The following is a 14,005-nucleotide window of genomic DNA, read 5'->3' as shown; positions in this document are numbered from 1 at the left end:
TGTTATATGTATGTTCTTATCATGGTCCGAAGCTGTATTATACTAGCCAGTTTCCAAACATGTACATGATTAACTTTTTATAGAACCTATTGCCTTGGAACCTGCATTGATGCACCAACATTAAATACATCAGTAATACAATACGCACTACACTGGGCAGTGGAGATTACATCCAAGCTCTAAGATGCATTAGACCAGAAGGTGTGACAAGATAGCACCCTATGGGATCTGCATGTATCCATGAAGAAGAAGAGAAATTGTCCCCCACTGACTTCTGTGATGAAGAGGACAAATGACCACTCAAGTACAAATCGCCCATCTTGCTCAGAGTCAATAATAGAGCTGGTCAGGAACTTTTTAAACAATTTTTGTTGTTGGAAAATGCTCATTTGTCAAAACCAAAACTTCCCCTGGGTTTCAACGGATTGTTTGACACTTTTGTCCCAATTTTTTTTGTTTTTGGAATGAAGTACTTTGATTTTTTTATTCAAAATGACTTCTTGTTTTGAAATTTTAGTTTAAAAATATTTTTAAAATAAAGGTCAGCATTGTCCTCTGGAGTCCAACAGTGCGCTTCCCCATCACCACCTTCACACTAACCTTGCCTTGAAAGGCTAAGTAAAACTTTGAGAGAACAAAATAAATGGGGGAAGGGACTGTTCGGGTTCCCAGCTTGGTTAAGTGGGGCAGACAATTTGTCCTTCCCAATAATTGTTAACCTTCTTTGAGTGCCACAGCTGAGCCCAGGCACTGCTCGTAGCAAGGGATGGTGCAGAGTTGCACCATTTCTGCATGGAGCTTGGGGAGGAAGCCTCACAGAGACAGGATTTTCCCCTATAATTCAGGAGGAGAGTATCTACTTCTATACCACTTCAACAGGAGCAACTTCCCACCCCTGCTGTGTCAGGCCTGCTCCAAGTGGTGATGTGTAGCTGCAGGGTGTCCATAGGTCGTCCACCTCCTCTTTAGGGCAGTATGCTTCTCTGGAATAGTTCCTATGCTTCCGGAGTGCAGCCTGCAGTTATGGTTGGCCTGCATGTGGACCTTGCAAGGCGCTGCATGTTCACAGCCATCCGGCATACAGCAGCTGAGAGAGCAAGAACAGCGCTTCTCCTAGGTTAAGGGGATGTTGTTTGGCAATCTAGGCTTACTTTGTTTTAAAAAATTCTAATGAAACTTTGTTCTTAAATTTAATGAAAAGTTTTTTTAATTTAGGATTTTAACATTTTCTAGCAATTCTAAAATGGCAATATTTTGCTAAGGCTTGAGAAGCAGAAGTGGTTCTAATCATCTGCTCCCCATCCCCATTATCCAAGATTAATGAAGAGGAAAATGTAAACTAGGAATGAGTGATGAAAAGCCCATTTAATTTTTTAAAGTTTTGTTTTAATAAGCTAAAGATGTAACACATGTAAAAACTTGTTTTAACCACACAGTATCCCTTTAAACTTTAGTCTGTAACTCCATCTAAAGGTAGATTGAAGTATTCAGCTACTTTGACATGATAAATACTGACTCCCTGATTTATTTTCTTTACATGGTGATACTACAATAGAACACAATAAAAGGGATAAATGACACATACAGTGAGGGTCATCACAGGAGTAAACAAACAACAAAATAGCTCAATAGTACAAAATTGAGTGACTCTTTATGTATACAGTTGTGAATTCCCAGTTTCTGGAACACAGGATCCAGATGCTGCAATGCACTAGTGCCAGGGTTCAGACTCTCAGCAGGTAGATACAGCAAGATCCACACGCCAGGGTAATACTGCTAGCTTCAGCATGTCCTCTTCATTAAGGGGGGATATGGAAAATTTCTTCATAGCCAGAGGCAAGTTAAATTATTGCAAGTGATCATTTTCTGAATATTCGTCATCCTTTAGTGCTAGAACTTGTAGAAACTTATTACTTGTTTGAAGATAGATGATTGTTAATTATAAGAACTTGTATAAAAACTGGCAGCTTTAAAACATAAAGCAACATGATATAGAAAAATAAATGTAGTTTCTGTAAGGCGGCTTGCGTGAAGGTCAATAGACATCCACTATCAAAGGCATTGTATACTCAGAGTGTCGGATTCCAAAGGTAACAACTGGGGCACAAGGCTTGGTCAGTGTTATCTGGAGATGGAAAAGTAAATATAACACATCAGGATATTCGCCATTAACTAGCATCAGGTTTGTTAGTTTCTACTTTCTATGCTACATGACCTCCCCAATCAAGTACAAGATCTGGACAGTCCAGGTCACCTATTGTCTCACACACACACCCCTTTTACTAGATTCCTATCAGTGAAAAGAAAGTTTGTAACTGAAGGGGCAGGTTGGTGCACAGACTGTCTTGATCATACAGCCAGATTAGAATGGTTGAAGAGCAATCAGCTTCTCTGAACTCCAGGTTAGATGTTACAAAATTTCCTAATAAGAGGAGGGGTGTCTGGTGGTGTTTGACCTTTGATGTTGGCAGTCTGAAAGTGCAGCTTCTTCCCTTAGATAAGTAGCCTTGTTCCTTCTGTATGCACCACACCCTGCATCAGTTTCTTTATGAAACAGATTTCTCATAAATGTTAATAGTTTGTGAGGTTTACTTACCCAGATACTCCTATAGATCCCACCTTGTCCACTTTATGCCTCTCTCCTTTTATTGTTGCTAGAATGCATTTAACTGTACCCATTAAGTTGATATTTTTATTCCAACACTCTCTAATCAGTTGTTTCTATAATAACTTTTGACATTACTGCCATTTGGGTTAAGAGTTCCTGTGCTTTTTTTCTTAGACCAGAGATGAGTATTTTAGGAATATTGGTGTAAAATCTATTCAATATCTCTTATTTCAATGGTCCCTTTTAAAACAGTTTTGTTTTTTATTTAATACCCCCTTCCCTCCCCCCCCCCCCCCCCCACACACACAATTAGAATTAGGGATGAGCTGTGAAGTTGTAGGCTGCATTGGTACTTGCCCAAATTTCAAAATACTTCCAATCCTATATTCTATCTTGAGCAGGCTTCTAACTGAAATATTTTAATTATTCTTAATTATGTCCCCTTGTACATATAACTTGCATTATTGAAAGAAAGGGATGTGTGTGTGTTATGATGACACAGCACAGGGCAGAGTGATATAGTAATTGCCAAGTGCGTCTTTCAGGTGAAACTTAAACTAGGGCTTTTCTCTGTGTGGTTATTAAAAATCCCACTGGCACTTTATGAAACAGTTTGCAATTTGCAGTATCTTGGCCACGTTACCAACTGGGATAATTCTGCCTTCCTCCTTGCAGTTTCAATAGGGTACAGTATCTCTGACTTACTTTTCTAAACTCTGCATTGATACAATATTATATGCTGTAAAAATAGTTGCCACATTTCATCATTAGGAGACAGCAGTGGCAGATTAAAATGATCCCCAAACTAGTTTGTAAATTTTTAAAGCTGCCACTTTAAGATACTTCAGGCACTTCTATATATAAGCAAATGTGATATATATTTGTAAAAAATCAATACAGGTGAAAAGCTGCACTAATTTTGATGCTGTTCTTCAAATATGTTTGTGTAAATTTGTGCATTTGTTTAAGTAAATAAAATCTATTTATTCAAGTCTGAATATTGGTTACATCACAGCAGACTTTTCAGAAGCCTTCTCAATCCATCACTAGCTTCGAACACTCAGCAGCTGTCCTCTCACTGATCTGCCACATACCGTTCCTCCATCTCCTTCCCAGTCGTCCCCTATTATGAGGACCTCCCACCGTTCCTTCCAGGATAACTTTATCAAGATTATTTCCATCTCTGTGCCTGATGTGACCATAGGACCTAAATTTACACCTGTTGATTTCCAGCAACATGGTCGTCTTCTCTCTAATAATGCTGCTAATTTAAGCATTTGTCATATTTTCCATCCAGGAGATATGCAGGAATCTTTGCCAACATCAAATCTCAAAGGCTTCAGTTTTCATCTACTTGCCAACATTCATTACCCGTAATTCACATCTATAGGTCGCTCTTGAGAAAATTAAGCTTTTCACCAATCAAACTTTCATACATTTTGAGATGTCATGCTTTTTCTAAATTTTAGTGAGGGAGACCATCTACAATTTAACTATTAATCATGATGTCCACTTTCATCCTGTTTTTGTTAATCGTGTCAACATACATGCACTTAATTTTTACAGTATTCAGGGATAGTCTATGTTCCTCACTAACTTTTTACAGATTCCAGCATTCATTACATTCCACCAGTGGTTGTAGCAACAGGTATTGTCATTGGCATATCTAAGGTCAGTTAAGAGGGGGTCCACCAATGGAAATCCCAGTTCCTTCCACTTTATCAAAATCTTCCAGGTTTGTTTCATTCTGCATACCTCTTGAAAAAGTTTGGGACAGAATACACCCTTGTCTCACGCACAGCCCAGTGGAAAACCACTAGCTATTGCCTGCAGCAGTGTCGTCTGTTGTTGAAGGTAAAGACTTGCAAATCTGCCATTATCCTCCAAAGATGATCAAGTTTGGACAGTATTGAACACTTTTGAGTAGTCCATGAAACACATGATCAATGGTTGGTTGTACTCCCTGCATTTTTCAATTATGTGACTGACTGACGTTCACAGTTTGATCACATGTGTCTTGTTCCTCTCTGAAAACAAGTTGTGGTGGTGGTGGTAGTTCTGCTTCTGTCATTTGCTTCATGCGATCGTGGATTAGGTGGGGCAAATCTTTGGTCAATTGTGATATTGGGCTGAGGATACAATTGTTATTCTCTGTTATGTCCCCTTTCTTTGGTAATGGCAGACAGACTCCCTTTCATCTAGTTGTCTGGCCAATTTCTAGGCGTCCATACGTGGTTGGAAATTTTCCACACGAGTCACTTTAAACAGTTCTGCTGGTACTTTACCTTCCCATGGTGTTTTCCCTGGCTTCATTTTCATAATAGTACACACCACTTCCTCTTGTGGGATTGATGGCTCTGGCTCTGTACTCTCTCCTTTGTTGCCCTATATTCTGAGTGGCTCTAATGAACCATAAAGATTGGCAAAGTAATCTCTCCTTCAGAATTTGATATCCCTTTCAGTGAGGATTCTGCCATCATGATCTTTTGTTATGTTCAATTGCAGGGAAAACTTTTTGGTAAGAAGTCTAATCTCTGTGAACAAATTTTTTGTATTATATTACTCTCTCTGTGATTCGCAAGTTCCATGCATTTTGCCCTGATGTATTCACTGTTGTCTCATCTAATCTGCCTTTGGATCTGTTTAGTTCCTTTTACTCTCTCTTTCATTCTTAAGTCTCTAAGACATTCTTTTTCATTCTGCATTATTGTTCCACTTGCTCAAGCTATTTCTCAGTCATCTGTGGTACACTGCGACACTTACTTTTCAGAATGTATAATTTGGCAGCTTTGAGCATGATAGTTTTCATGTTATTCCAAAGTTTATTCAGGTTGTTCTCTTCTACCTGTGACAATCCCTCAAACCCATTTTGGACAGAAGTCATGTAGTTTTTGATGATTCTGAACCGATCCAAATGTAGCGGACCTGCTGAACATCTTATCTCTTTCAGTTTATGTTTGAGGCTAACGGTTGGTGGTCTCCCAAGTGCAGACTGGGAGTCAGTCTGTATCCATTGGATGCTCTATCTCCAACATTGCTGTATCATTACATAGACAATTTGGTTCTTTGACATACTTTCAGGTGACTTCTATGTGTTTAAATATGTACGGTGATGGGTGAAGATGGTGTTTGTAAAGACCAGGTGATGAGAGCAGCAGAATTCAACTAAACGTCTTCCTTTCTCATTTTGTAAACAAAAAACATTGTTTCAGTAAGCTTCATGAGAGCTTACACTTCCAACTTCACCGTTCATAGAACCCTTCCCTGGGCACTGCACCTTGGCATGATGGGAAGGCTTGCATATTCCAATGAGCTTGATAACTATGCCAGCAGGAGCTTTATCTCCTGACAGAGCCACCCAAGCTGGACAAGTCAAAGGGTAGGGACCAGACAAAAAGTAGTCCAACTGGCTGGTGCTGGGTGCAGAGTGGCATTCAAGTAACTTGGCACACTTCATGCCAGTGTTTTGGCTGGATGAGTGCCTGGGGAGGGTAATGGAACCCTGATGGAGGAAGTGCCATGGGAAGGTGGAAAAGTTCAATCAAGTATTTAATCAACAGCAGCTAAAAACTAGAGGGGAGTCCATAGGAAACCACCTTCTGTACTTCCATGCTAGAACAAAGGCGAAACATTAATCTCCATGTGGTGCTGGATGGCAAGACCCCGAGGTTAGAAAGCACAACAAACTATACTGGGGGAGGAGGTTCTGGCCATTAAGAGTACCAGTTGCAGCTATGATGATTCTGTACCAAATCCTTCAGGATAAACCTGATGTTTGCACCAAGGAAGAGTGACTTGAACCTTTGTAAATGAACGATCAGAGTAGACACATGGAATGTGAAGAGTATGGGTGAAGGGAATCTTTCCATGTTGACCAAAGAATTGGAAAGATATAAGAAATATGTGGAATCTCAGAGCTGTGATGGGGAATGGTTGTGGCCGTTTCATTACAGGGGACACTGAGCAGTGTACTACTCAGGATCTGAGAAAATGGGGTCGCAGTTATCCAAGGAGACATCAAAGTGTGTGCTTGGATAGAATTCAATCAGCAATAGAATCATTATGGTTTGTCTTTGAGTCCACATATCAATCATACAAGTTTATGCTCGTACAACAGCAGCTGACAGTGAAATGATTGAGTTCTATTTGTTTAAACCTTTTTCTTTAATCCCAGATGCACAAATATAATATTTTGTATTTTTGTACATGTGCTTTTGTACACGTGCTCATGTAAGCTCAGATATCTGATGAATACATACCCAAACAGATGGAATGAAAGATCCTGCTGGAATTGATATGCACAAGGATTTCTCAAAGAAACCTGTCCAGTTTCTTGACTCTCTACAATTAATCTGTCTCAATAATGCATTAATATTTTGAGATGTGTTTTTTTAAAATTTAACTTTGACTTGTTCCAACATGGGCTCTTCGGGGCAATAATTAAAACATTAATTGTAGCTCTTCCATGCAGATTGATGTCCCTTCTTACCAATACTCATCTTAATGCATTGGTATATTGAAGGATCTTGTCCTTGCTATATGAATCTGGATTTTTATATGCTGAACTCTGCTGGAAAAAGTTTTCATGATAGCTCTAAATCAAGACTTGTCAACTCAAGGAGTTTAAATACAAACCAGCCCTGTTGCCTGTGTCTGTTTTGTCCTCTGACTCAAGTAAATTACCCTCTAGATTTCTCTGCCTTACCTTTCCGGGATAATAGTCTCCTGGTCCAGGATGTCTAACAGTTCCTGCAGGCTTAGTCCGGGAGCTCATGCTGTACTTGGGGGCTCTCTTTTTGTACACATCAACGTCTGTCTTTTTATATGCAGCTGGACCCGGGGTCTGTAAGAGAGTCAATGGAATCATCCATTGAAAATGGCTACATTCAATATCCCCAATTTGAGAGGAGCAAAGGTTTATCTGTAACAATTAATTCTAACAATTTTTTTATTTTATTTTGTTTTTGTTTTTTTGCAGAAGGGCAAGTTTCCCCTCTCAACAGTGTCATGTCCTTTAGAAGTTTACATTAGATGTCTGAAATCTTATTAGCCTGAGCCACTTCACTTTTGACAGACTGCAAGGGGACAGTGGCTCAAACTGAAATGAAAGTGCCATTGTTCTGTCTCTGCAAACGTTAGGCACCTATGACCGTCATTGGCTTTTATATATGGTTTATAGTAAAAGATTTGTTTAAAAGCCCAGTGTTTTCAGTAGGTTTTAGATAATTAGCAAGAATCTGTACATGATCATTTTTCATCTAATACAAAAATAATCAGTTTGTAAATATGTAACATTCCATGGTATTCAGCTACACAGTCTTATTTCACTTAGTATGATGTTATCATAGGCATGAAATCTGATGATTAGTTTGGAAGGTGGCACTAGGAATGTTGCTACAGCCTTCTACCTAGGGGGATCATTATTTCCAGAAAATAAGCTTGAGCAAGATGTCAATTTTATTTTCCCACACCCCTCATTGTAAAACACAATGCTAATCATTTAAAAAAAAATCATGTTCCAACTCTTACCACACAGCAGCATCTTAGACGTAACAATTATTTGCTCTTGTAAGAAAGCTGTGGTCCTTCAGATGCTGCTGTGTTTACTGCGGGCAATTGTTGACATTTTAATGACTATTACTGGGTATTTTAGAAAGACTTTTTACACATAGGTTTCAGAGTAGCAGCCGTGTTAGTCTGTATCCGCAAAAAGAAGAACAGGAGTACTTGTGGCACCTTAGAGACTAACAAATTTATTAGAGCATAAGCATAAGCTTTCGTGGACTACAGCCCACTTCTTCGGATGCATATAGAATGTCCATTCTATATGCATCCGAAGAAGTGGGCTGTAGTCCACGAAAGCTTATGCTTTAATAAATTTGTTAGTCTCTAAGGTGCCACAAGTACTCCTGTTCTTCTTTTTACACATAGTTATTATCTGGGGACATGGATCACTGTAGGTATTTCAGTAAGAAAAATTCTTTGGAGATGGCAGAGAAATTTGAGTTTGAAATGTTGCTACTGCAGATGCACAATAAGATGTCAAAATACTCAGTAACTATAACATTGGAGCAAAAGATTTTTCCTCTAGAACATAAAAAATATATTGCAATATGTGTCCTGATGTGAAACTTCATATCTGAACTTCTCTTACTTAACACATTTCTTGTCCTCATCCCAGTTCCAACTCCTTTTCCGGATGGAGTTCAGGCAACATGGTGCTTAGGCATAGCACGAGAACTAGGCCTGATCTGAAAACTATGGTAGTCATTGGAAAGATTCCCATTGATTTTGATGGGTTTTGGATGAAGCCCTTAGACAGGTATTTGCTGCAAATACAGTGAGAGCCCTGACTTGCCAATGATTCAGTGACTAAGAACAGCCATGTTTGCTGCCAGTCTTCAGCTGCAGCACTTGTATCTGTTCATGCTGCAGAGCACTTGTATCTCTTCAAGTACTAGGAAAGAACCCACCAATGCTTAAAGGCCTTCAGTCTTGGAGGCAGTGACTGACCACTGGTTGTCAATGAGAGCAGCTGGAAAAGAAATGGAAAAGCAGCTTACCTTATGGAGATCCTCATCAAAGCGACCAAGCTTACTCTTCCATTTCATGGAATAACAAGGGCTAGCAGTTTTGTCCACTGTGTTGGGTCCCATCACCCGAGGGATAGTGTATGCGCCAGGACCTGGAGGGGGGAACCATGATAGTTATGTACAGTGTGAATCCTCAGGGATTAGAGGGAGCATCATATGGGAGAGAGGCTTTCAACAGAGGCTGGAGAGAAGGAGGGATATATATATATATTGGCCTACTAATCTTGACGATAGTATGTCTCAAAGTCTGGGTGTAACACTGACTTCTAGTGAGCTTTTATACCTCTGTGCCAAAGGAGTTCTTCTCAATTTTGAGACATAAGCTGCCTGGCTGTGGTATCAATGTCTAGTAACTCTGAGAGTTGTCACAAAAGCATTGAGTGTTTTCAGTTTTTTTTTTTCCTCCCCTGGAAATATTCCTGTTGGTTTCTGTCCCCCATTGCCCCTTGTTAATTGAGAGGAAGAATTTAGTTTCTTCAACTTTCACCTCTTTTGACACTGAATCAGTTAAATTGTCTCTAAGAGCCCATCTCCACTACAAATACAAATGGGATACAGTCTTGTTATAACATACATGTCCATTGACTCGTTTAAGACATGATTTCTGTTTTAGTGTAGACAGGGCTGTCCTTAACCATGTACTGTAACTGAGCGAAAGCTTTGGATGTGAGCAAGTCTTAAGCCCAGTTACAGAACACTATTAAGGTTCCATTTGCACTACAAATTGGAACTATATTGTAACCAGTGCAGAGGACAACCATATTAAGCTCAGGACCATCTCTAATTCATGGCTTTTAAGAGCCCCAAGTTCAAACTACACATGCTATTACCAAAGCTTTCTTCCTTCATTATAATACTTTGCTGTGGAGTCAGTCTCAGGAATTTCACTTTCTTTCTGGCTTTTAGGTTAGGTGGCAACTACAGGACTCCTAGATTGGTTTCCTTTATTAGTTGTTGGATTTTTACCTGGAGTGCTGTCTACACTGAAGCTCCTAGTCCTGAATGACATGGAGTGCACAGGAGCAGATTCATAAACATGCTTTTTTGACTTCTCTGGTGAATAATCGCCTAGACAAGAGATGAGCAAAGTAACAACAGTGATCCTTTCATGCCAAACAGGTGGCTTGATCTGTAGGTTCAGTCTGTGCAAAATTGCAGTGTCCCAACCAACCACATCATGCTGCACGGCCATTTTCCCCCTACATCCCATCCCCTTCGTCCTGCTTTGCCAGTTCTCCTCCATCCTGCTCCCACCCCCTGCACTGCTGTTCCCCTCCTCCCAGCCCTGTGGCCCTGCACTGCCCTTCCTTGAATCCTGAGTCTACCACCCATGTTGTTGTTCCTTCCACATCCTACCCTCAAATACTGGAGCTGTTACTTTCCATTTGAAAACATCTATACCTCATTTTGCTGTGGTTTATATTCCCCTAATGTAGGACACCCATAGGCACATTATCCTCACCTTGAATAAATGGTTGAAAGAAATATTACTCACTTGGGCCAGGTGTGACCTCAGTTTTCACCTTGGGGCGCCCACACATGGTATAAGCTGGGGCAGCTTCCTTTCCCTTCCTGGTCATTGCGGGTTCCACATAGTAACGAGGACCCGGAGAACAGGCTTCACGGAGCAAAGGCCTTGCCCCCTTAAAAGTGTAGGCAGGGGCTTTCCTTTTGGTGGGGTTGTGCTTCAGGTAACCTAGGAAGAAGGGCTACATTTCATATGCATGTGTCAGGTTTTATTTTAATTCCCCTTTGGGTCTTGTTGCTAAAGTCGTTTTAGAGCTTTTGGAGATTCATTTTTAAGACGCTGGCTTTACTTTTGGTTTGTAAGATGGACATACGGTCATTATTATTGCCCATTCATCTCAGTTTATGGGTATGTCAGAGGTTTCTCTCTTGTTATAACCAAGCCTAAGCTGTCGCCTTCTGAGCAGTTCTGTCACTGGACAAAAGGGATGAATCACTAACAAATGGCAAAACTCATTGATTTCAGTGGGGCCAGGATTTCATCCACGGATTGCAAAAGTGAGCTGTACTGTGCTGTTCTTATTACAGAGACTAAAGCTTGTCTACCTCAGAAAACTTACCAAAATAGCTATTCAGGTAATAATTATTCCAATAGTTCTTTCAGTACAAGCCCTCATGTGGACACTCTGATTCTGAAGCTTATATTGAAACAACTATCCCTGGAATAATTACTCTGGAATAGCTATTTTGGTACCTTTCCCAGCATAGACATACCCTAAAGCCAAGAGAATTTTCTTGCAAACTAGCTTGTAATATAAGAGATTCTAAAAATTACTTCCAATTACACAGAAGAGTAACTCCCAAACAAAATTAGTTTGAAATACTAGTTTTAAATAATTTGGGATCAAACAAGAAAACTCGGTCTTAACAATGTGATGCCTAGTACGACTGAAAAGGTTGACTTTCCCATGTGAAAACACTGGTGATTAGAGTATGCCAAAGTTGTTGTTAAATCAAATTCTGGAACTACAAAATACTTTGGTTATTTAACAACCAGCTGTTTAAAATAACCAAAATAATAAAAAGCACCAAACTCAAATGTAAAGAACACTTATTACTTACCACTAATTTTAAACCTTGTTTTCCAAAGCATTCTAATGGGGATGCTACCTACCATGTGTCCTGCTGCTGGGAAGTACAATACAGTTGTTCAAATGGCAGCTTCCCAATGAGAGTGACAACAACTTCCTAGTGACATTATTTCTAAAAATCTATATTGAAAATTCCTTCTGAATTTATATTCTTATTGATCGATGCCTTAAAAATGTGCATAATACAAATAGTTCAGATGGTGATATAATTCCTTAGCTAAATATTGACACTTTATTCGAGGAAGACAAAAGGTATGCAGCAGCAGAAGTGAGAGGTGATGTAAGAGTCAAGCTGCCTCTTACAAATGTCTGACTATCATTTGCATCACAGTCAGACATCTAACACCTTGCTCTAATTTTCTGGGGAGCTACAGCCATAGGTGGTTGGCAGTGAGGTTAAGCACAGCAGAGATATTCTTTATGAATTTCCCAACAACTTCTCCTTTTTGTAATTTCTACTCCAAGGAAACGTGTTTCTGGTTCATCTTTGTGATGTCATGAAAATTTACCAGCCTACCGACAAAATCTACTCGCCACAGAGAGATTTAAAATAACGATTGATGGTAAAGAAAACATCATTTGAAATGGTTCAGCATAAGTCTGTACTAAGCAGAATCACCCTGTCCTATTTCCTAGGTTATAATGAAAATTAATACAGACATCCCGTAGGAGGGTTTTATTAACTTTCACATCAGAGAAAGTGGAATTATTTGAATAGAATATGTGAGAGTTTGTACTAAATGAATTGTTTGAACTGATCTGGATTTAGTGTGTTTAACTCATGTTATCAACTATGTTTCTTGAAACTCTGTATCTTTCTGTCCTTTTACCTGTTGTCCCCTGTATTGAGTACTTTGGTCCTGGGCTGGTAAAGTGGGCCATTATTGGGCCCCTTGGACGATGAGGCCTCCAGGTCCCCACCCAAGCGCTGTCACCCATGGTGGGAGCTGGTTACAAAGCCTAAAGGGAGAGTAGAAAAGTTAATAGCAGGATTCTCTTAAAGAAGCAAAATTCTATTTCTTTTTTGCATTTCAGTGAAAAATTCTCAGTCTGGCCCTGTAATTGTACTACACCTGAAGCCTCATCTGCTGAATACAGTCTCCATGTTAATGGAACTGAGAGACATAATGTTTTATAGATTGCATTGTATCAGGAATAAAGGACCCCTGCTCATAATAATACATACCTAGTTTATTTGCTTCTTTAGGCCATTGATGCTAACGCATTCAAACTCAGTGGTCTACCTGTTTTGCTAATCTGCATTTTCTTTTATACCCGTTACCCTGTTTATGGTATGGTGAGGAGCAGGGAGACATCAAGGTGTGAAGCATTCTATCAGGACCTTCTTCATTGGTAGCACTGCACAATGGCTGGTGAAATATGCTCAATAAGCTAATATGGGGGAGGGTGTGCATTCTTGTGAAGCATCAGGTGCTAGCCCTGATGGAGGCAAGGTATTCAGCTAAATGCACTGGACCAACAATCTGATCCAGCATGTCAACTCCAATGTATAAGCAAACCCATTGAGACAATGGATATAGGACAGTGGGCAAGTGTTGACGAAGTTACTAGCATATCAGTATTGTAGTAGGAGTATCTTGGAAAGCTCTTGGTATCTGGGTGTCTGCTGCTGCCAGTAGCATGGTGGTACTGAGGCACTAAAACAGCTGTTGGAAGGGAAATTGTAGGTGTTTTCCATCAGTGTGACTTGTCATGTTTACCAGAGGGAGAATCCTCTAGGGAATAGGAACAGGAAACCTGACGCCTGTGATATTAAGAATCTTTTCAATGCAGTAGACAGGGCAAATCCCTGAATCCAGAACAAGGACTCCTCTGACATTGCAGAGGGTCTGGTTTTCTCCCCTATCAGATAATTGTTATAAAGCAGATCCTGGTTTTATTTGGTGACTGCTAGTAACCTTTACATCCTGTATCCTCAGCAATTGTAGGATCCGCCTTCACAGTGTCTTTGCCACTAAGATTTTCTTGTCAGAGTTTGAACTTAATAAAAATCTCAGGTCTCCTACAGGTTGTTCATTAGACAGTATCTCAGCAGAGCCCAGAATCCCTCAGGCTGCAGTTCTGTTCTACTCGGATAGGAAATATTTTCTGCCATGGGCCTATCCCTAAACTTGTACACATAGTAGGGGTGAAATCCTGTCCTTAGTGAAGTCCATGGGACTTTT

At 39.9% G+C, this 14,005-nt stretch overlaps 1 protein-coding gene across 2 annotated transcripts; it reads right to left on the bottom strand.

Moving 5' to 3' along the window:
* Positions 1-73: 73 nt before the first annotated feature.
* ODF3 (outer dense fiber of sperm tails 3) lies at positions 74-12,966 on the bottom strand. Of its 2 annotated transcripts, XM_054027354.1 has the most exons (6): positions 12,650-12,966; positions 10,697-10,897; positions 10,168-10,269; positions 9,172-9,293; positions 7,314-7,451; positions 74-2,125 (listed from the first exon to the last, which is right to left on the bottom strand). In XM_054027354.1, exons 1-6 carry the CDS (start codon positions 12,756-12,758, stop codon positions 2,036-2,038), a joined length of 762 nt encoding a protein of 253 aa, XP_053883329.1. In that variant the 5' UTR covers positions 12,759-12,966; the 3' UTR covers positions 74-2,035. The 2 variants fall into 2 exon arrangements, with proteins under 2 accessions (XP_053883329.1, XP_053883328.1); XM_054027353.1 differs by lacking the exon at positions 7,314-7,451.
* Positions 12,967-14,005: the final 1,039 nt, after the last annotated feature.

The sequence above is a fragment of the Malaclemys terrapin genome, chromosome 4 (genome assembly GCF_027887155.1).
Source record: "Malaclemys terrapin pileata isolate rMalTer1 chromosome 4, rMalTer1.hap1, whole genome shotgun sequence".
Taxonomy (NCBI): Eukaryota; Metazoa; Chordata; order Testudines; family Emydidae; genus Malaclemys; species Malaclemys terrapin.
The sequence above is the reverse complement of the archived record's forward strand: the minus strand, read 5'-3'. Positions and strand labels throughout refer to the sequence as shown.